This window comes from Homarus americanus, unplaced genomic scaffold (assembly GCF_018991925.1).
Source record: "Homarus americanus isolate GMGI-L3 unplaced genomic scaffold, GMGI_Hamer_2.0 scaffold57980, whole genome shotgun sequence".
NCBI lineage: Eukaryota > Metazoa > Arthropoda > Malacostraca > Decapoda > Nephropidae > Homarus > Homarus americanus.
In genome coordinates this window covers 13,140,261-13,162,507 of record NW_024716703.1, presented here as the reverse complement: position 1 = coordinate 13,162,507, position 22,247 = coordinate 13,140,261, and the positions used below count along the sequence as shown (strand labels likewise).

The window sequence follows — 22,247 nt, the reverse complement described above, 5'->3', positions numbered from 1 at the left end:
GTTATGATCAACAAAGAATCAGACACAGCTGTAGTGAGTGGGTTGGCCGTCTGGGTAGGCTGACTAGTGAAGGTAGAGATGCACGGTGCATAGGGTTGTTTCCTTATAAAATGTCACTGACTTCACGTAGAAAAATATAACGTACATTGCTGGAATCCTTATAAGATGCTGATTGATTTGCATGTAAACAACCATAGTTTGCAATAGAGAAAAAAAAAATTCCGATCAATGGATATGGATGGCTATTTGATCGATATCGTTAAAGTTAATTGTTTTGATCATATATAGCGAGATGGTGTTAATTTATGACCATTGTTATAGTGAAATATCACATCTTGGGGGTTACCTGCATTAGTGAGAGCAGGGCCGATCAGCTGTTATCTCTCTGTAAACAAGAATATACTATGGCACAACAGCTCATGTATAAAATAATACAGTATAGTATTTCTTGTTTTCTTAGGTCATTTTGGGGTGTTTGGGTAAAAAAATAAAAAATAGATTTTTTGATGTGGGGGGGGGGCATGTATGTATGTATAAAATAATGTGACCTTTTATGGGTAAACCCGGCACCAAATGAACCTAAATAATATGAGAATGATGGTGAATTGCATACTGTTGTTATAAAAGGATCACTGGCTGCTGAGTTGTCCTTCCCTCCCTCCTCCAATGAAAACCCAGTTGCCACTATTTTATTTTGTTATTTCCACCTTTTTTATTTAGACTCGTAATTATATAATACTGGGTAGGTGGTGAATAGAAAATGAAATTCAGACGTACTGTAATTTTTTATTTACTTACATGTGACAATCACAGGCCTCTACTGCATAGCAAACAAGCTCTGGTGAGTTTCAGACATCACTTAAAAAAAAAATTCATACAGTACTTTTACACTTACAGTATTTACTATTTATTGTTTTCAAATACAGTACAGTATGATAGATATTATTCACTGAGGCAATTTTTATGAGCCAACACTTGACATATGCTGTCGGGTAAGGTGTAAATTTATTCGGTGTAATTTTACCATATATATTATGCTGTCACAATCCCAGCACTATAGTACACAATGTTGTGCTAATACTGAACCCAAAAGTGATGGAAAATTACTTATATTTACACTATTTACATGATTAGTGGGAATTTTAAAATTGTCAAGGATGTACAATACAGTATGCTGTAGATATACGCCCTAAACATGGTGTCTTTTACCTTAGCAGCTATTTAACTTTGCCCTAAACCCTGTACAGTAGGGATATTAAGTGACAGCACAGATGCCCAGTTGGAGCACAGATTCCCCATTTTTTCGACTTCGCTCCTTGAAATTTTCCCTTGGAGTTGAAGATTACTAAACCAAACAATTGCAGATAGTTAAGCAACAAAAGATGTTAAAAAATTTAAATCACTAAACCGAATTATCGCTAAGTGAACGATAGCTAAGCGACGGATACCTCAACTCTATTAATTTTATACACCACTATGAAGGTGGCCAAGCCATTAATTGTTACCCTTTTCCATCTGTCTATATGTCTGTACATACGACCTGACCTTTCTCAAACATCATTGGCAATTCATTAATTTCTTGCTCGTTTTCAGGTGTTAATTTTGTAGGCAGTTTGTAAAGTGAGGCATCTGTGTCTTTCAGATAGGTTTTTTTTACCCCTTGGTTACAAGGGGTCCCTCAGTACAGAATATAATCATCTAGTGTTAGCCAACTAATATGCTAAAAGTGGCATCCAGTAGTCAAGGGGTTCATACATTATAGTATAGGTTGTACCTCTCTAGTCCGGCAACCTCGGGACCTGACCGGTGCCGGACCATGGAAATTCACCCTTTTCCTGGATAGATAGTGACTTGTGCTTATGCTTGGAAGCACTAGCACCACATTCTCTGCATCATGGTCTCTTTGAAGACATATTGAAGGGCTAAATGTCGTATAGTAGCTTCTCAAATTTCGCGAGTTTTTAATTCTTAACATATTTTATTGGAACACACAAAAAAATAAATAAATAAATATTTTGACGGCGGAAACTTGTATTTCGACGGGTTTGAACGGCCCACCAACGTGCAGACGACGTGCATAATCGTGTAAACAGCGTCATTTCTCTTATGTACAAAAGATTCATTATTGTTTATAACTGAATGTCTGTTTTATTGAATTAATGTTTATGTGTGCAAAATGAGCAATACAATTTATTAATAATACGTAGAATATTAAAACACACGAGGAAATGACACAGCATTGTTTTCGTTGATTACAAAACCAGTGACTGACTGGTTCTACATATAAAACTGAAGAAAATAAGACCTTGGTTGTAGCTGTAGTAAAACTAATATGGTTGTTTTAAGTAATGTTATTTAATGTTAATAAATGGAACAATAGAAGTAGCTAACGATAATGGTAAAGAAAAAAGAGAGATCGCGTATGTAAGTGCGCATGCGCACACGTGAAAACATATCGTCATTACTTTACATAAGAATATGAAAGCAACACTTATTTACTGTTCATATATATTTTAATTAATGTTTATGAATTTGTTTTTATTGAATTAATGTTTGTGTGTGCAAAATTAACAATACAATTTATTAATAATACGTGGAATATTAGAGGAGACGAGACGGCTGCCGGCATTGTTTATGTTAAAGCTTACAAAACCAGTGACTGATTGGTTCTACATATAAAACTGAAGAAAATAAGACCCTGATTGTAGCTGTAGTAAAATTAATGTAAAAAAATGAATATGGTTGCTTGAAGTACCTGTAATGTTATTTAATGTTAATAAATGGAACAATATAAGTAGCTAACCATTAATGGTAAAAAAAAGTGAGACTGCGCGTATGTAAGTGCGCACATGTGAAGATATATCGTCATTACTCTACATAAGAATATGAAAGCAACACTTATTTACTGCTCATATATATTGAAGGGTTAAATGTTGTACTCTGTATAGACAAGCAGAGGGAGAGAGGGAGAGCAGCCGAACTGCCGGATGTAAACAAACCTTAATTTCCCGCAGCTTTGTTGTTTTTTTTTACGGAGATTAGCCCACCCGGGCATAGGTCACTGACCCACATTGGGGCCTGAGGAGCAAAAATTTAATACTCCTGTAATAATAATAATAATAATAATTCAGATAAGTTAAAAAAAAAAAGGCTGCCTATCTACCTATTGGACAAACTAAAATCGTTCCGGACCACAGAATGCCGGACTAGAGAGGTATATATTTGTAAAATCAGCAATCGTTCACCTACAATATACAGGTTATTGTATGTACATGTGACTAAAAAGAATATTATGGTATATATCGCAGTTGTTGGAATCATTTAAGTATTCAGTTAATTTTACCATTCTTTGATTAGGTGACGACTATGGTGATGGTAACTTGGGAACTCGTGGAATGGCATTGTTCCTGCACTCTCACCTGTGTAACTCCATTTGTCACAGCCTCAGCCTTACGCCATTTGACTTGGCTCCTTCTGAGAATGAAGTTATCAACAAGAATGTTGCCAATCTCCAGGTATGACTTTTTTTAAAGCTGAAACTTACTTATATGATATATCTTATAGCTTTTTTCTGATGCTAAGAAGGGTTAACTTAATTTTAGTCCATGTCATCCACTGGCCAGCTTGGGGAACACCACAATAAATTGGTATGGCTATGTGCTTGATACAGAAGAGATATATGGTGTATATTTTAACTGCACATCCCCAGTTATACTGGTTCATCATCATCACCACTTTATGGTCATATTCCATGGGTAAAAGTGATTACATGATGAAAGTTCTCTTGCAGCCTTTCTCATCAGGTTCTTATCTTTAAGGTCATTTCTCCCAACCTCTTCCCATGTCATTCTTGGCCTACCCTTAGCTCTTCTTTCACCTAGGTTTCCTCTTCTCCGCATTGAAACTCTTGCATCTCTTGACCCATTTGGTCTTCTCCATTCTCTCTTCATGCTCAAACCTTTTTTGCTGACCTCTTTACAGAATATCACCAACACCATAAGTCCTCTACAGGAATATCCTGGTTATTGCAAAGGACACGTTCATAAAAGTAATTCCGAATAACAAATTTGCGAATATCGGGGCAATTTCCCCGTAAGTATTAATCTAAATAGGGGGGATGAGTTCTCAGCTGGAAACTTTCACTACAGATTTTTCAATGTACAGTACAGTATTACCCCGCTTTACACGGTTTCACTTTCCACGATTTCTAATTTACACGGTACCTTGCCAGAACCAGACTTTCACTTTCCGCGGTGCATCTACTCATATACGCGGTGAAGTATAATTTTATTTTTATTTTTTTGTATTTAGCTCATAAAACTCATACAAATTACCCGGCCAGAATATAATTTACGTTGCTGGAATTCTTACAATATGATGATCATTTTGAATATAAACATCATGGATTTTGCATTAGACATACAAATTTTAGATCTAATGTAATAATTTGGTTTACACAAATCAAATATTTTATCGTTTGTGCAAAATATATGAAGTTTACATTCAAAATATTCCCTGACCTGCAAGGAATCCCGAAATGTCAATTATATTATCCTAACTTTAGTCTGAGCTATTATTTATTACTAAAAATGTAAATATACTATTTTCTCCCAAACGCTTCTCTGGTAGGGTGGGAGGGAGGGACCCAGCTAGGGCAGAGTATTTTGATTGACAGATAGTGTCCTTGAAGAATATTTCTTTGTTTATTTACTGAAGATATATGTTTCAGCTCATAAAATTCATACAAATTACCCGGCCAGAATATAATTTACATTGCGGGAATTCTTACAATATGATGATCATTTTGAATATAAACATCATGGATTTTGCATTAGACATACAAATTTTAGATCTAATGTAATAATTTGGTTTACACAAAGCAAATATTTTATCTTTTGTGCAAAATATATGAAGTTTACATTCAAAATATTCCCTGACCTGCAAGGAATCCAGAGATGTCAATTATATTATCCTAACTTTAGTCTGAGGTATTATTTATTACTAAACGTTAAAATCTAGAGTTTTTACCCACACACTTATCTGGTAGGGAGGGAAGGTGGGGGGGGAGGGTTGGGACCGGACCGACCCAGCTGGCGTGAGTGTGAGGAGGGGGGGAGGCAAGGTGGGGTACTTTGATTGACAGATAGTGTCTGAAGAATATTTTTTTTTTTTATTAACTGAAGATATTTGTTTTAGCTCATAAAATTCATACAAATTACTCGACCAGAATATAATTTACATTGCTGGAATTCTTACAATATGATGATCATTTTGAATATAAACTTCATAGATTTTGCATTAGACATACAAATTTTAGATCTAATGTAATAATTTGGTTTGCACAAAGCAAATATTTTATCTTTTGTGCAAAATATATGAAGTTTACATTCAAAATATTCCCTGACCTGCAAGGAATCCAGAAATGTCAATTATATTATCCTAATTTTAGTCTGAGGTATTATTTATTACTAAACGTTAAAATCTAGAGTTTTCACCCAAACATTAATCAGAGAGGTAGGAGCTAGTGAGCTGGGAAGAGTGGGGGGGGGTGGGATTTGAGTCCATTATTTGAATGGACATTAATTGTGTGAGCATACCATCATAAAATTTAGATGTTATTTTTACTACAACATAGGTATTGTGTCGGAAAAAGTGGAGTTTTGGGGTCGGGCCAGTCTCTATTGGAATTAATCCCAATGTTCTGTTGTTCACTTTACGCGGTTTTCACTTTCCACGGTACCCTGTGGGTTCAATTGACCGCGTAAATCGGGGTACTACTGTACAGTGAACCCTCGGAATATCCATACTAGAAGGTGGAACCAGGGCTGTGGAGTCGAAGACAAAACCTTCGACTCCGACTCCGACTCCTCAAATTTTTATGCTTCCGACTCCGACTCCTTGGCCTATTTGTAACAACTATTTCTACCATCCTAATTGTAATTTGTATGTTGTAACCTGCATAGGTAAAAAGTAAAACACTGTGGCTATACTGCTACAGCTTTATTAATGATCTGGACGATATTTAAGAACTACAAAAAGATGATAGGCTTGACCTTCAAAGTTTCAATCAAAAGAAAAATAAATTTATTAAGAATTCAAGATATTAACTAGAAAACACCATTTACATGTATATCTAAAAGTTCGATCTCAGCATATGAATTTTGTTTAAGCTCATAATCTGATGTGGATCTAAATGATGATCCTACAATTCCTTTTAAAGTAAAGTTATATATTTATGTACATTAAAGAAATGAATACCTTATTAAGGAAAATGGATAAACCTTACATGATTAAGTTATTAAATTAAATTTGCCTTAATCTCACCAAAAACAGGTTGTAGCTAATTGTTTTGTAGCTGAGAGCCTCTGTGCAGTTTTCAACAAAACAAAATTTGATATAATTCAAAATTTCAAATGGTAAAGAAGAGACTATCGTCCAAAATTATAGTGCTATACTGTGCCTGCTACAATAAATTCATAATAATGCTTATAAAATGGAAATAAATTCTTTTAATAATTTAAGAAAATTAGTGGGATCAGTGGAATCACTGCAATGAATATGCCTGAGTTCATATATTTGTTCTTAGGAACAGAATAGCTTCAGTCGGAGTCTGGACAATTTTACCGACTCCGACTCCACAAGCCGAAATTTCCTCCGACTCCTCGACTTCGACTCCGACTCCGACTCCACAGCCCTGGGTGGAACCACCTGTCCGAAAAAAGCAGATTATCTGTAACCTCCGGTGAATGTGCTAAATGTATAAAAATTATAAATAATGATACATAAAACACCAAAAATACAATACCGTATTTTATGGCATATAAGACGCACCTCTCATTTTAGCAGGGATTATTTAGGGAAAAATCTTTGTGTGTATTTTCCTGCTATAGCCATAGTTTTCTTAAAACAATATTCAGAAAGTCCCCATTGAATGAAAGGGTTAAGTTCCACTAAAACGCATTCTTTAGGTGGATTATATTCATCGAAACCATTTTCCCATATAAATTAATGTACTATGGGGGGGTTGTGTTCCTGTACTAAGCTCTGTGGCAGATTAGTACAGCCTCTCCTCGACTTACAACAACCCGGACATACGACCACCATGGTCGTATAAAATATTTTTCACATTATGTGTTTACGAGTCCCGACGTTTGGTTGTAATGTGACGCAGTATGACGGCGTGGGCTGGGCCGCCTCGTGGTGTACAGCAACCACGCCGTAGCCCGCTCAGTTGGTGTTTGGCTGTTGTTGTTGTTAGTGATTGCGCCGTGTACTGACAAAATTTTCATCTGTAATTCCCTTTAAAATGGCTGGCAAGCTTAAAAGTGAGAGTTCTCGTGGTGTTGAGAAGAAAAAGAGACAGTCAATTACTTTTGAGATGAAAATAATAATGCAATATGAAAATGGAAAAACGGTAGCAACCATTTCACGCGACCTTGGCTTCGCTCACTCGACGATAGCAACAATTTTGAAGGACAAGGAACGAATTCGTGAGGTAGTGAAAGGATCAGCACCTATAAAGGGAACAATAATAACGAAAAAAAGACAAAGTCCTCTTCATGAGATGGAGAAAATACTTGTGGTGTGGATGGAAGATCAGCTGCAAAAGCGTGTACCCATACCGTATATGGCGGCGAATAAGTCGACCTTTGAAGTCAAATTTTTAGTGTCCAAAGTTAGGGGGTCGACTTATACGATGGGTATAAAATGATGACCTCTGAAATCGTGACCGTAAGTAAGATTATTTTGTATTACAACCTTCATATTTACCTTTAATATAATTGCTCTATTTCTATTATGGATGAAATATAGTTTTTCTCAGTAGTTTTATTTAAACACCTTTTGTTATTGATGGCTCTGTGTGGACTGTTGTGGAATGAGCAGGAAGTCAACTGAGTTCAGTGTCGTTGTGATTGTTGGGTCACTCACTAATGACGTGTGTGACGTCATGTATAGAGTGGCTTGTTTGGCTGTTTACCTGTTTATGTATGTGTTTTGATGGTTGACTTGGTCCTTCACAACACTTGACAGCTACTGGAGTTGGGGGGTTGACTTGCACGCCAGGCCGACTTATATGCTGCCATATACGGTAAGCCTTCTAACCATACAGGCTAAGGCAAGAAGCCTTTTCGAAAGTCTGAAAGAGCAGGCAGGAGATGAGTGCCACCAAAACTTCACAGCAAGTCATGGGTGGTTCCAAAGGTTAAGAAACGTTACAATTTGCACAGTGTAGAGGTGAGTGGAGAGGCAGCAAGTGCTGATGTGGGTGCTGCTGAAGCTTTTAAGGAGGAGCTAGATCGTGTCATTGTGGAGGGAAATTATTTGCCTGAGCAAATATTTAATGTGGATGAAACTGGCTTATTCTGGAAGCGCATGCCTGAACGGACATACATCCACAAAGAGGCGAAAACAATGCCAGGATTCAAGGCATTCAAGGACCGAATTACACTTCTGTTGGGGGGAATGTAGCTGGTTTCAAGATAAAGCCCTTCACATTATATCATTCAGAGAACCCAAGGGCTTTTAAACATGTCAGCAAGCACACACTGCCAGTGTTTTATCGAAGTAACAAGAAAGCATGGATGACCCTTGTACTGTTTGAGGATTGGTTCATGACTTGTTTCATTCCACGAGCCAAGGATTATTGCCTGCAACAAGGGATTGCATTTAAGATTTTGTTAATTTTGGATAATGCTACGGGACACCCACCACACCTGGACGACATGCACCCTGATGTTAAGGTAGTCTACATTCCACCTAACACTATCTCTATCATCCAACACATGGATCAAGGTGCTATTACAGCTTTTAAAGCTAATTATTTATGAACGACCTTTGCTCAGGCTGTTGCTGCTACTGAAGGTGAGAAAACAATCAGAGTTTTGGAAGGAGTACAACATTTTGAAATGCATAAAGAACATAGCTGCAGCATGGGATGAGGTTACAGGTCAGTGCATGAATGGAATATGGAAGAAGGTCCTGAAAAGATATGTGAACAGTTTCAAAGGATTTAATGAAGATGAAGCAATTTCTGAGATTAGTAACAAGATAGTGCAGATGGGTAAACAGCTGGAGTTAGAAATTGATAATGAAGATGTTGAGCAGTTGGTGGAAAGTGTAGCGGAAGAGCTAAGTAACGAGGATATTATTGAACTGGATGCACAGAAAATTGCAGAGGAAGAAGAGAGACAAAATGTAGAAGAACCTGCACCCCCAAAAAGTTTTCAGTGAAACAAATGGCAGAGGCATTTGTTATTATTAATAAGGGGTCGTCGGGTCAGAACCCTGTCATAAGTCGAGGAGAGACTTTATACTGTACTGATCTCTGTGGTAGATTAATATACTGTACTGATCTCTGTGGTAGATTAATATACTGTACTGATCTCTGTGGTAGATTAATATACTGTACTGATCTCTGTGGTAGATTAATATACTGTACTGATCTCTGTGGTAGATTAATATACTGTACTGATTTCTGTGGTAGATTAATATACTGTACTGATCTCTGTGGTAGATTAATATACTGTACTGATCTCTGTGGTAGATTAATATACTGTACTGATCTCTGTGGTAGATTAATATACTGTACTGATCTCTGTGGTAGATTAATATACTGTACTGATCTCTGTGGTAGATTAATATACTGTACTGATCTCTGTGGTAGATTAATATACTGTACTAAGTTCTGTGACAAAATAGTTGCAACACATCCAAATACTGAAGATAAAAACAATACCTGTAACATGTAAAATATAAAGGTACATAAACAGGGTTGTTGATTGTTGTTTTTGGGAATATTATTTCATTCACCCGAGTAATGATACAATGTTTCTTATTGTGTTATCATAGGTTTATATATCACTGAGCCTGTCGCCACATATGTACGCCTGGGTATGCCTGGCAGCGGGCGTGGGTAAGGGGAGTGAATGACCCATAGATGAATGTCGTCTGCAGTTGTAACTCTCCTCACTCCCTGCCATATTTCCCTGGATTTACCGTTATTATTAGTGTTTACTGATAGAATAGTGCTCAATGGTGATTAATCATGACATTGTAGCAAGGTTAGACTCATCACTGTAACCACCAGGCTAATGGATTAAGCTGTGAGGTGTTAGCTGACTCAGTTAAGGAAGGGGAGTAAGGTTTACAGTGTGGGGGGCATTGCTAGGGAGACGAAGAGGGGAGTGTATGCACATGGCGACTGTGTTAAACTTTCATTAGGCTTTTATTTACTAGTTTAGCAATACAGTATGGTCTTGATTTACCCGGTCAATTGAACCCGTGGAGGTCCACGTAAAACGAGAAACGCGTAAACGAAATAACCTGAACATAAGGGATTAATTGAAATAGAGACTGGGCCGACTCCCAAACTCCACTTTTTCCGGCACAATACGTACCTTGTAGTAAAAATAACATCATAATTTTATGATGGTATTGACACTCACACATAATATCTAAATAAACAACTACACTACTGTACAAATATAAAGGTGTTTAACACTTACGTTGGTAGAAGAGATGGGTTGGCATAAGGAGATGGCGGCTGGTTCGGAGGCAGAGGGCAGATTAGTGGCCCTCCGATGAATCACCATCACTATTCACAGAGGTTTGCAGGGCCTCCCTGACAAACCCCTCAAAATCCATATCCTCTCTGTCACTATTACTGACTTGGGCTGGCTGTGGTTGTGGTGGGTTGCGGGCGAAAAAGTCTGTAATACTACGTTGACGACTAGCATTGATGTTGTCGTCATACATCTGGACATACAGCTCCATAAATTTTGACAGAAGGTTATTAGACACTTCATTCTGATGCTTGACTGTGTCTTTGTCAAGGATGAGCTTGATTTTCTCCGCCAACTCGATGACGTCCTTCACATAACCATGGCTTGGTCCAGGTAGTTCAAGGTTTCTCGGGGGTGGTGGGGGTCCACCGGAATCCATTGTGAGGGGAATAGCGGGCACAAGAGAGAACTGTATACTCGGAGACTGAGAACAATGAGACTGGCCCGGCTAGGTCAGCGACTTCTTCCCTCTTGTGGCAGGGCACGTCATGTTGCATTAGACCAATCACAGCGAGCGGCGGAGGGAGGTAAGGATGCGTGGCCCAATCAGAGTCCAATACGTCGTATGACGTCAGCAATAACGTAAGAGCAACCTAATGCACACCCTCCCTGTGTTGCTTCCCGTGTAAATGATGGAATGAACCGCGTAACTTAAAATTGTCATTCTGGCAAGGTGCCGCGTAAATGACCAAACGCTTAAACAAAATCCGCGTAAATCGAGACTACAGTTTACTTGCAGTATTTTTTGTTGTACAATAGTCATAGTAGAATGAGAGAGAGGCAGTGTTGGTGAATTGTGGTGGGAGGGAGGGAGGAAGAACAGTGGTGGTGAGGGATGATGCATCAATTGGGTTGTTTGGTAACACTGGCTGCAGGACTGCCAGACACACTTGAACACCTGATGTCTACCCACAAAATTGAATATAAGTATAAATGAACAATGTCGTATTCCTTCTACATTGTTACATAAATTTTAAATTATGGAGTGAGAATAACAAATAAATAAAATATAATACTGTACAATATTGTACTATCATGAATGACAGTCATAGTAGAGTGAGTGAGAGAGGCAGTGTGTCAGTGAGATGCAGTGGGTGGGAAGGAGAGAGGAAGGTGGTGGTGATCATGGAGCTGGTGGTGAGAAAGCAGAGATGGGGGTGACTTAACTTTTGTAATAGTAGAACATTCTTTTGTTAATTAGCAAATGGGTAGTAAAAACTTGCTTTCTTTATAGTGTGGATTCATTCAAAGGATTAATGTTCTATGGCAACTTAGTGTATTCAGTACCAGGAAATGTGAGGAAATACATAAATAAGTTACAACAAAAAATACTGCATTGCCAAATCAATAAGTAAAAGCTAAATGAAAGTTTAGCACGGACACCAGTTGCATACACTCTCTGCTTCAACCTAGGAACGGAGACCCGCTGGGTTGCCGATTCCCTAGCAATACTACCCACCCCCTACACTCTGCACTCTTCTTCTGCTCCCTCTCTGAGCCAGCTAACTCATGTACAAAGAAATGTATATTCTCTTTATGTTTTTGCCCTTAGGACATTTATTTCGTTTACCTTTTTTCACAGTACAGTACATATGTTGGATGATGTGCGCATGTAACCAAGTAAAAATAAATGAAGAAAGTTACGTATATTGATCCAAAAATACAAGTTGAAAAACAATCATAACACCTCACAGCTTGGCCCAGTAGCCTGGTGGTTACAGTGATGAGTCTAATCTGGCTACAATATCATGATTAATCACTATTAAGCACTATTCTATCAGTAAACACTAATAATAACAGTAAATCCAGTGAAATATGGCAGGGAGTGATGAGAATTACAACAACAGATGACACTCAAGCTAGCAGTCACTCACCCCTTACTTGGTCACTCACACCCCTTACTCGCTCCCGTTGCCAGGTGTACAATTGAAATACTTGGGAGAAACGTGTCTTGTAGTCTAATTTGAAAACGGTGACGGACACAATGATAAACAATTATATAAACCATGCATTTAGTTATGATAACATAATAAGAAACATTGTATCATTACTAGAGTGAATGAATTAATGTTCCCACAAACAACAATTGACAACTCTGGTTATGTTTCCCGCCTCAGGCACCTGTGTCCCTCGCTCTGACAACTTAGTTACACGGGCCTAAGATGATCTTTGCTTTGTTTTGGGATTGCTTCTTAGAAAGGCCTCTTAGCCCCCGGAACCCCCAAATTTTGTCCGAATCTTCCGAAATCCGGATTTACCGGGTCCAAATCTTTGTGCGTTCACTGTACAATACAGTGGTCCCTCGGTTAACGAGCACAATTCGTTCCAGAAGGTTGCTCGTTAACCAAAAAATTCGTTAACCGAAACCATTGTTTCAATGGATTTTTGGGTAATTGGTTCCAGCTCACCGAAAGTTGCCTAAAAGTCAACAAAAAAGGTGGTAAAGTACACTTACTTTGAGGTGTGTATGTAAAAGGCTCCTGGATGATGATGCTGATGTGAATTTGAAGTGGGAGGTGGAGGAGGAGAAGGGAGAAGAGAAGGAAGTGGAGGTGGAGGAGAAGCATTTTACTGCTTCTTGGAAGGTGAGTCACCTTCCATGAAAATGTCAGGAACCTCTGGACTGACAGATTCTCCACCATGAACATCCTCTCTCCTTCTTGAAGTGGAAGGCTGAGGGCTAGCATCTTGTTCCCGCTGCCTTTTACTGAAGAAACTGTTAATTTTTGTCTGTGGGGCATCTCTCCTCCTCATCATTAACTGAAGTTTGAAGAAGGAGACCACTGTGTCCTCAACATGACACAAAGCTAGGTCAGATTTTTCCACATCTGGGTGCCTTGAAGCCAGTTTACTGGACTTCTCCCAGTTGTCAACAACATCTTTCGACTCTGAAGTTGACATATGGTCATCACTTTCTGTTTCCTCCTCACCACTGTCAGCCTCTAACATCTCATCCAGTTGCTGCAAGTCTTCAGGAGTAAGTTCCTGTTCATGAGACATCACAAGCTCTTCTACATCATCCTCCTCCACTTCAAGGCCCAATGACTGACCAATGGACACAATCTCCTGGTGCAACTCTGTTTCATCCTGAAATCCCTCAAAATCATGGACTATTGATGGCCACAGTGCTTTCCATGAAGAATTGAGGGATCTAGTGGAGACTTCTTGCCATGAGGACACAATCAATTTTACAGCCTCCAAGATGTTAAACTGTGTCTTCCAGAACTGTGCCAGTGTTAGTTCAGGATCAGTGAAAGTTGATAATGACACCTCCTGAACATTTTCTTCATGTACAGCTTCTTAAAGTTCCTGATCACATTCTGGTCCATTTGCTGTATGATTGATGTAGTGTTGGGAGGCAAAAACAACACTGACAAAGTCAAATTGAGATTCCAAAGTTCTGTCAAGTTGAGGGTCATGACCAGGGGCATTATCCATAAGGAGAAGAGCCTTTAAAGGGAGTTTATTGGTGGTTAGGTAGCTCTTCACAGAAGGGCAAAACACCTCAACAGCCCATTCATTAAAGAGCTGTCTTGTTACCCATGCCTTACGGTTGGATTTCCAATAAACTCCAAGCCGTCCTCTTACCACTTTTTGTTGCTTGAACACCCTGGGGTTCTCAGAGTGGCAGACAAGCATAGGCTTCAGTCGGAAATCCCCTGAAGCATTGGCACCAAGCAATAGAGTGAGACGGTCTTTCATGGGTTTATGCCCAGGTAAAGAGGCTTCATCTCTGGTGATGAATGTCCTTTTGGGCATCTTTTTCCAGAACAGCCCAGTTTCGTCCACATTGAACACTTGCTGTGGAAGATAATTTTCTGTATCTATCAGTTCTTTAAATTCCACTAAAAACTTTGCTGCCCCTTCCTTTTCAGCACTGGCAGCCTCACCATGCCTAACAACACTAAATATGTCACTTATTTTCTTAAATTTTTCGAACCAGCCCTTGCTGGCCCTAAAATCTTCAAAGTCTGTGCCTAAAGAACCAGGTTGATCTACCATTAAATGTTTGTATATTTCCCTGGCTCTTTCACAAATAAATTCAGTAGAAACTGAATCACCTTTCATCTGTTTTTCCCAAATCCAGATGAGAAGTAACCTCTCTGTTTCTGCTATTAGGGATCTACCTTTGAAAACACTGGTAGATTTGTCTCTCACTTTCACTTCCTTGAATTTGTCTTTCTGTGCAAGAATTGTCGACACAGTTGATGTAGACATGCCATGTTTTTTGCTAAGCACTTTTGTTCTAATGCCTTCTTCATGTTTTCTTATAATTTCCTGTTTCACCTGAATTGAAATCGCTTTTCTAGATTTCTTGGGGCCCATGCTGGATTCAAACACAATCTCAGCACGTGATATTTTAAGTTTAATTGCTGTAAATAAAGAATATTTTCTTTAAATTAACACAGCACTGCGCTATATATCATCAATATGTAAAATAAATTTCAAAATGACCAATAATTTGACCGAAAACACAGAGAAAAAGCGTTAATGTTGAAGAGAGTCTGAAGCACTGAAAAGACACAGAGACTGACGCCTGCTTGGTGCGTTGACAGGCTGTTTGGCGCGCTAAAAACTAGTTTCCCTGTATTCAATTATGTTAAATAATTGTTAAAATGACTAAAAAATTTAATATAAGACTTTTAAAATTATTGAATAGTACAAACCTCTTGATATTTACTAAAATAGTAAGGAATTTAAGCCCTAGAACCGATTACTGTATTGGCAGACTAATACGACAGCTAGTGTGCAAGCGAAAACATGTTGAGTGGCGCTCGTAAGGAATTCGTTAATCGAGGGATTGCTCGTTAACCAAAGTAAAGACTAATGGAAGGTAATTCGTTAACCGAAATCTCGTTAACCGAGGCTCTCGTTAACCGAGGGTTCACTGTACACTCCTCATTATCCAAGGCTATTAGGAACCAGTCTGTCATTTGGCTCAGCCATGTCAATATTATTAATATTATTGACTCATTATTTGTATTGTTCTGACTAAATAAACTGTTTCAATATCAATATACTTAAGATTACTTAAGATAGTTTTCTAGGTCAGGAAATAAGGCTCCTCTATGTTGGACTCCACGGTCCTGTGCGGGTCTGTGGTGCCATCAAGTATATTTGCTTTGTAGTCATCATATAGTATTGCAAGTCCCTCCCATGACTTATCCAATCTACATTTAAAAGTATTTATGGTTGGTGATGTAGCAACTTCCTCGGGGAAGCTGTTCCAGATTTTTACTGCCCTTAGTACAAAGGATTCTTTTCTTCTTGTTGTCTGCTTCTTTTGGGTAAAGTTTCAGACATATGTCTTCTTCGGCCTGTGCATTCTGCAGTCCCCAAAGCCGAACCACATTACAAGGATCTCCATCATAATATCTTTGCATCATTTTAAAAAGTTTGATCATGTCATCTCTTAACAGCATGAATCTTAAGCTCGGTAATTTTAACTTCCCTAGTGAATCTGGGTATGCTAAATCTTTCATTCTGAGTAGTCTTGTTGCTCGCTTCTGGACTGACTATCTTATCAATCATATTCTTAGTGTATGGTCCAGAACCGGCCCTGTCAAAGTTGGCGCCCTAGGCAAGATTTTAGCCCCCCCACCACACATACACACGCTAGGTCTGACTAATCCACTCCAACCTTTAGCAAGACACACAGACTTATGCCTATCCACCCATTATCCTGAGCATATAATTACACACTCATATCTGTACCTATAAAATAAGTCCTCATAGAAAGATACTGGACATTGCACTAAATACTCATCAAATAAGAAGTAAAACACATTCATTGACATGCTTAGAGAAATATTAATGAAAAAGGAAAGCAAAATCTTAAAATTGGCGACTAATCGTACCTGTAGCAATTTGCTCTAGTGGTCTCCAAGGTACAGTTACCGTTAACTGAAATGCACACTCCTCTATTATATCATCATATGATAATTGTCTGGAAAGCTTGTTATTCACACTGATAATGGTCAGTCCACTGAGATGTTCTTGCATCATGTTAGACCTTAGGTATTTTTTGATCATTTCGGTTTAGAGAAGCTCCTCTCTGAAGCAGCCACTGTTACAAGGAAAATGGCAGAGATCCTCAAACCTACCCACATATTGGGATATATTTCCACCGGTTTCTTCTCATGCAAGAAAGTCAGAAGTTCCATGGTTGTCCTTGTTACTTGATGGTAAATGTGGAAAATTTTGCAGTTCACAGCCAACTCCCTGCCATCAATATCTGACCACCCTTGAGAGGTAAGAGTGTTGCTCAGTGTTTCACACTGCTGCATCAGGTCCTCTTCAGACTTGATGATGAAGTTGTGTAGCACCCTAAACATGGCATTCACCTCTCCCAAGGTCTGAAACCTTTCATCAAGGGAAGAAATGGCTGGAACCACTACTACATTAAAAAAGGTGATCTCCATTTTCTTGAGTGCATCACTGATAGGTTCATCTACAGACTCGTAACTAAAGTACCTTTTTGTTGATCTTAACCTTTTTTGTTTTAGTAATGTCCCCACATTCATCTCTTTGCATATCTCCTTAGCAGTAGTCTGTGCACCAGTAAAGCCAGTGTGTCTGTATCTGGTAAGGGAATCTCTCTTTTTCTTCAGCAGGTTCACAGCCACATCTAGTTGTATGGAGGTTTATTGCATTAGCTTGCTTTATGCTGAATGTTGTTGAGGATGTCATACCACACTACCAAGCAAATAAAAAACCAGTAGGATCCAACCTCCTCTGCCAAAGAATGGGCCTCAATCTTAATGACAGGATCTGCAGTAGTTTCCTTCGCCTCCAAAAGTGCTTGTCTGACTTGCACAGCCTGGTATCTAACTGCCTTTGTGCTTTTTACCTTGCTCTCCCACCTGGTTTCTGACCATGATTTCTGGGTGGTTTTGACATGTTTTGAAAGGATAGCCCATCTTTGGGTGGAGCCTGAAAACAGTGTGAAGAGTTTCATCAAATATCCAAAGTAGCCAATGGCATCTGGAGAGCTCTTAGCAGCATCAGTGACCAGTAGATTTAAAGTATGGGCCCCACATGGAACAAATGGGGCCCTTGAATTCTGCTGAAGCAGCCTGACTTGAGCATCTTTATTCTTGCCCCTCATGTTGGCACCATTGTCATACAACTTCCCTCTGCAATCCTCAGAGGGGATGTTTAACTCATCTAGCCTTTTAAGAATGATGGATGACAAACTTGCCCCAGTTGACTTCTCTGCCACAAGGAACCCCATGAAATATTCCTTTATTTGTGGTGTGTCTTCCAGTGACACAATCCTAAGTGTGACAGAGAGCTGTTCTTTGTGACTCATATCTGTTGTGCAATCCAAAATAATGGAGAAATACTTTGATTTCTTCCACCATTTTTCTAATATATTTCCACTGATGGCATTAATTAGCTTATTTTGAATTCTTTTGCCAAGATAATGAATGGGATTGCCTACTCCACTTTCCACCTTGCTAACATGCTACTTCATAACTAATTCAAATTTGGCCAAAAGCTCCACTTCTTTCAGAAAATTGCCATTTTGTGGTTTGTTAAGTGTGTGTATGGACCCCCTTAAAGCCACATTTCTCTCAGCTAAAGACTGAATTATTGCCACCAATCTAGTAAGGACTTGGCGCCACCTGTTCCTCTCAACCTCAGCGAGTGCCATCTCTTGTTGATCTATTGTTTTCCCTTTTGCAGGGTGAACCTCCAGTTCCTTCCATGTTGCCATATGTGTAGTGTGTTCTGAGCTACAGTATTTTCATGTATCTTGAGCAAGTGGCTGGCATTTTTCCATTCCCTGAATCCTTCCTTATTCAATTTAAAATTCTTCTGAGTAAACGTTTTACAACAGAAGCAGTATAGACTAGCTCTAATTTTTATTTGAATACATTAGCCAGCTTCTTTTGATTTTTCTCCATTGACTAAAACTCTGTTAAAATGCTTGAGATGACATCTCCCATCTTTTTGTTTTGGAAAAGTGAAACTTTGCTTAATTTGATGTGGTCCTCTTCAAACAAGCTCTGTTTTTTTCTTATTAAACAGGGTCTACAGGTAAAGCTTTGCTGTACTCATCTGATGTATCACCAGATTGTGGAAGGGACAGGGTCCTTGAAACTGTGTCACTGGGCTGTGTAGAAGTAGAAGGGACAAAGGAGCTTGACACTGTCACTGGGCTGTGCAGAAATGGAAGGGAAAGGGGAGCTTGACACTGTCACTGGGCTGTGCAGAAATGGAAGGGAAAGGGGAGCTTGACACTGTCACTGGACTGTGCAGGAATGGAAGGGAAAGGGGAGCTTGACACTGTCACTGGACTGTGCAGAAATGGAAGGGAAAGGGGAGCTTGACAGTCACTGGACTGTGCAGGAATGGAAGGGAAAGGGGAGCTTGACACTGTCACTGGACTGTGCAGGAATGGAAGGTAAAGGGGAGCTTGACACTGTCACTGGACTGTGCAGGAATGGAAGGGGAAGGGAGCCTGACACTGTCACTGGACTGTGTAGGAATGGAAGGGAAAGGGGCTTGACACTGTCACTGGGTTGTGCAGAAATGGAAGGGAAAGGGGAGCTTGACACTGTCACTGGACTGTGGGAATGGAAGGGAAGGGGAGCTTGACACTGTCACTGGACTGTGCAGGAATGGAAGGGAAAGGGGAGCTTGACACTGTCACTGGACTGTGCAGAAATGGAAGGGAAAAGGGAGCTTGACACTGTCACTGGACTGTGCAGGAATGGAGGGAAGGGAGCTTGACACTGTCACTGGGCTGTGCAGAAATGGAAGGGAAGGGGAGCTTGACACTGTCACTGGGCTGTGCAGAAATGGAAGGGAAAGGGGAGCTTGACACTGTCACTGGACTGTGCAGAAATGGAAGGGAAAGGGGAGCTTGACACTGTCACTGGGCTGTGCAGAAATGGAAGGGAAAGGGGAGCTTGACACTGTCACTGGACTGTGCAGAAATGGAAGGGAAAGGGGAGCTTGACACTGACACTGGGCTGTGCAGAAATGGAAGGGAAAGGGAGCTTGACACTGTCACTGGGCTGTGCAGAAATGGAAAGGGTGTTTGCAGGTGGCTCAAGATTTCCAGGAGGAGGAGGAGGTCCAAAATGTTTCAGAAGTGCATTTGAAAAAACAAACAATAGGGCTGTGCGACCATTATACATTACATGATAACAAAGCAGTTGAAACTTGATAGTTAAACCCAGCAATAATAGCCTATGCCATGACATATGAGGCGCTCCGCAGTACAATAGGGTGACGCGCCAAAAATAAAAAGCGGAGAAAAACGCATTTAAAGTTTTTCCGAAGTACAAACAACCATAACTTCGTTGTTTTTTAAGCTAGAGGGTTCTTTTTTTTCGTGCATCTCAATCCCTCTCCCAGCGAACAGTGAAAACTGGCAGTTAGTTCTGTGAATACAGTAGTTATTATGTTATTGCGAGTTGAATGAGAATGGCTACCCGTGATGTACAGTTGTTTGAGCTTCAAACTAACAATTATTGCATTTTTCTGCAAAATTTTCTTATTATTGTTGGGCTAATACAGGTTGTACCTCTCTAGTCTGGCATTCTGTGGTCCGGAAAGATTTTAGTTTGTCCAATAAGTAGATAGACAGCTTCTTTTTTTTTTTTTTTTTTGCTTATCTGAATTATTATTACAGGAGTATTAAATTTTTGCCCCTCAGGCCCCAATGTGGGTCAGTGACCTATGCCCGGGTGGGCTAATCCCCGTAAAAAAACAAAACAACAACAAAGCCGCGGGAAATTAAGGTTTGTTTACATCCGGCAGTTCGGCTGCTCTCCCTCTCTCTCTCTGCTTGTCTATACAGAGTACAACATTTAACCCTTCAATATATATGAGCAGTAAATAAGTGTTGCTTTCATATTCTTATGTAGAGTAATGACGATATGTTTTCACATGGGCGCACTTACATACGCGCAGTCTCACTTTTTTTTACCATTAATGGTTAGCTACTTATATTGTTCCATTTATTAACATTAAATAACATTACAGGTACTTCAAACAACCATATTAATTTTTTTACATTAATTTTACTACAGCTACAATCAGGGTCATATTTTCTTCAGTTTTATATGTAGAACCAATCAGTCACTGGTTTTGTAAGCTTTAACATAAACAATGCCGGCAGCCGTCACGTCTTCTCGTGTGTTTTAATATTCCACGTATTATTAATAAATTGTATTGTTAATTTTGCACACACAAACATTAATTCAATAAAAACAAATTCAGAAACATTAATTAAAATATATATGAACAGTAAATAAGTGTTGCTTTCATATTCTTATGTAAAGTAATGACGATATGTTTTCACGTGTGCGCACTTACATACGCGATCTCTCTTTTTTCTTTACCATTATCGTTAGCTACTTCTATTGTTCCATTTATTAACATGAAATAACATTACTTAAAACAACCATATTAATTTTACTACAGCTACAACCAAAGTCTTATTTTCTTCAGTTTTATATGTATAACCAGTCAGTCACTGGTTTTGTAATCAACGAAAACAATGCTGTGTCATTTCCTCGTGTGTTTTAATATTCTACGTATTATTAATGAATTGTATTGCTCATTTTGCACACATAAACATTAATTCAATAAAAAAGACATTCAGTAATAAACAATAATGAATCTTTTGTACATAAGAGAAATGACGCTGTTTCCACAATTATGCACGTCGTCTGCACGTTGGCGGGCCGTTCAAGCCCGTCGAAATTCAAGTTTCCGCCTTCAAAATTTTTATTTATTTTATTTTTTTGTGTGTTCCAATAAAATACGTTGAATTAAAGACTCGCGAAATTTGAGAAGCTACTATACGACATTTAACCCTTCAATATGTCTTCAAAGAGACCATGATGCAGAGAAAGTGGTGTTAGTGCTTCCAAGCATAAGCACAAGTCAGTATCTATCCAGGAAAAGGGTGAATTTCCATGGTCCGGCACCAGTCAGGTCCCGAGGTTGCCGGACTAGAGAGGTACAACCTGTACTGTAAAACAAGTTAATGATCACCAAAAACAACTCTCGTCTTATTACACTCCCCCCTCCCCACAAAAAGTAATAATAATACAAAACTCTTATGCCTATCAGTATTTATCTTTCCGTCCTTATTATTAGCCAAAGATTTATAATATTGTTTAGTATAATAGTGTAATAATGAGACACCACTACACTTACCCCCCACCATTAACCTTCCCCCCAACGTAATTAACTTACAAATACAAAAGCGGAGAAAGTTTGCATAATCTTTGGTATAAACAGTATTATGATAATAGTATTACAATCTTACTTTGTTTAGTTTCTTCGTTTTATTACCCCTGAAGATCGTATTAAGTTGAAGTTACATAAATCCTGAGGAGTGCGTATAACTTTAATGGTGTCGTCATAATCAATCGCGTACTGTTCAAAGTCTTTCTCTGCCCTCTCAAAAAATCACCACACAGACATCTTCATCAACTAAATCATTGATTATTGATGCCGGCAACAGTTCAGGTTCATTATAAGACTGAGTTATGGGCGCACTCATTCGTTGGGTCAGGCTCACTTTCACTATCATTCATTGGGTCAGGCTCACTTTCAACACTATCAAGGTCAATGTATGTCTCGTCACTGTCCACTTCTACTTCCTCACAGTCTGTATGTTCTTGTTTTGATACACTAGTGTCACTGTTTGTGTTACCA

The 22,247-nt window shown here is 39.0% G+C and overlaps 1 protein-coding gene across 3 annotated transcripts in view; it reads left to right on the top strand.

Annotated features, from left to right (window-relative positions):
• LOC121858283 (eukaryotic elongation factor 2 kinase-like) overlaps window positions 1-22,247 on the top strand; it is a 148,614-nt gene that overhangs the window by 55,558 nt on the left and 70,809 nt on the right. For all 3 annotated transcript variants that reach the window (XM_042354602.1, XM_042354601.1, XM_042354604.1), the window contains one exon: window positions 3,358-3,515. In XM_042354602.1, coding sequence (XP_042210536.1) covers window positions 3,358-3,515 — 158 coding nt within the window. The remainder of the gene's footprint in view (window positions 1-3,357; window positions 3,516-22,247) is intronic.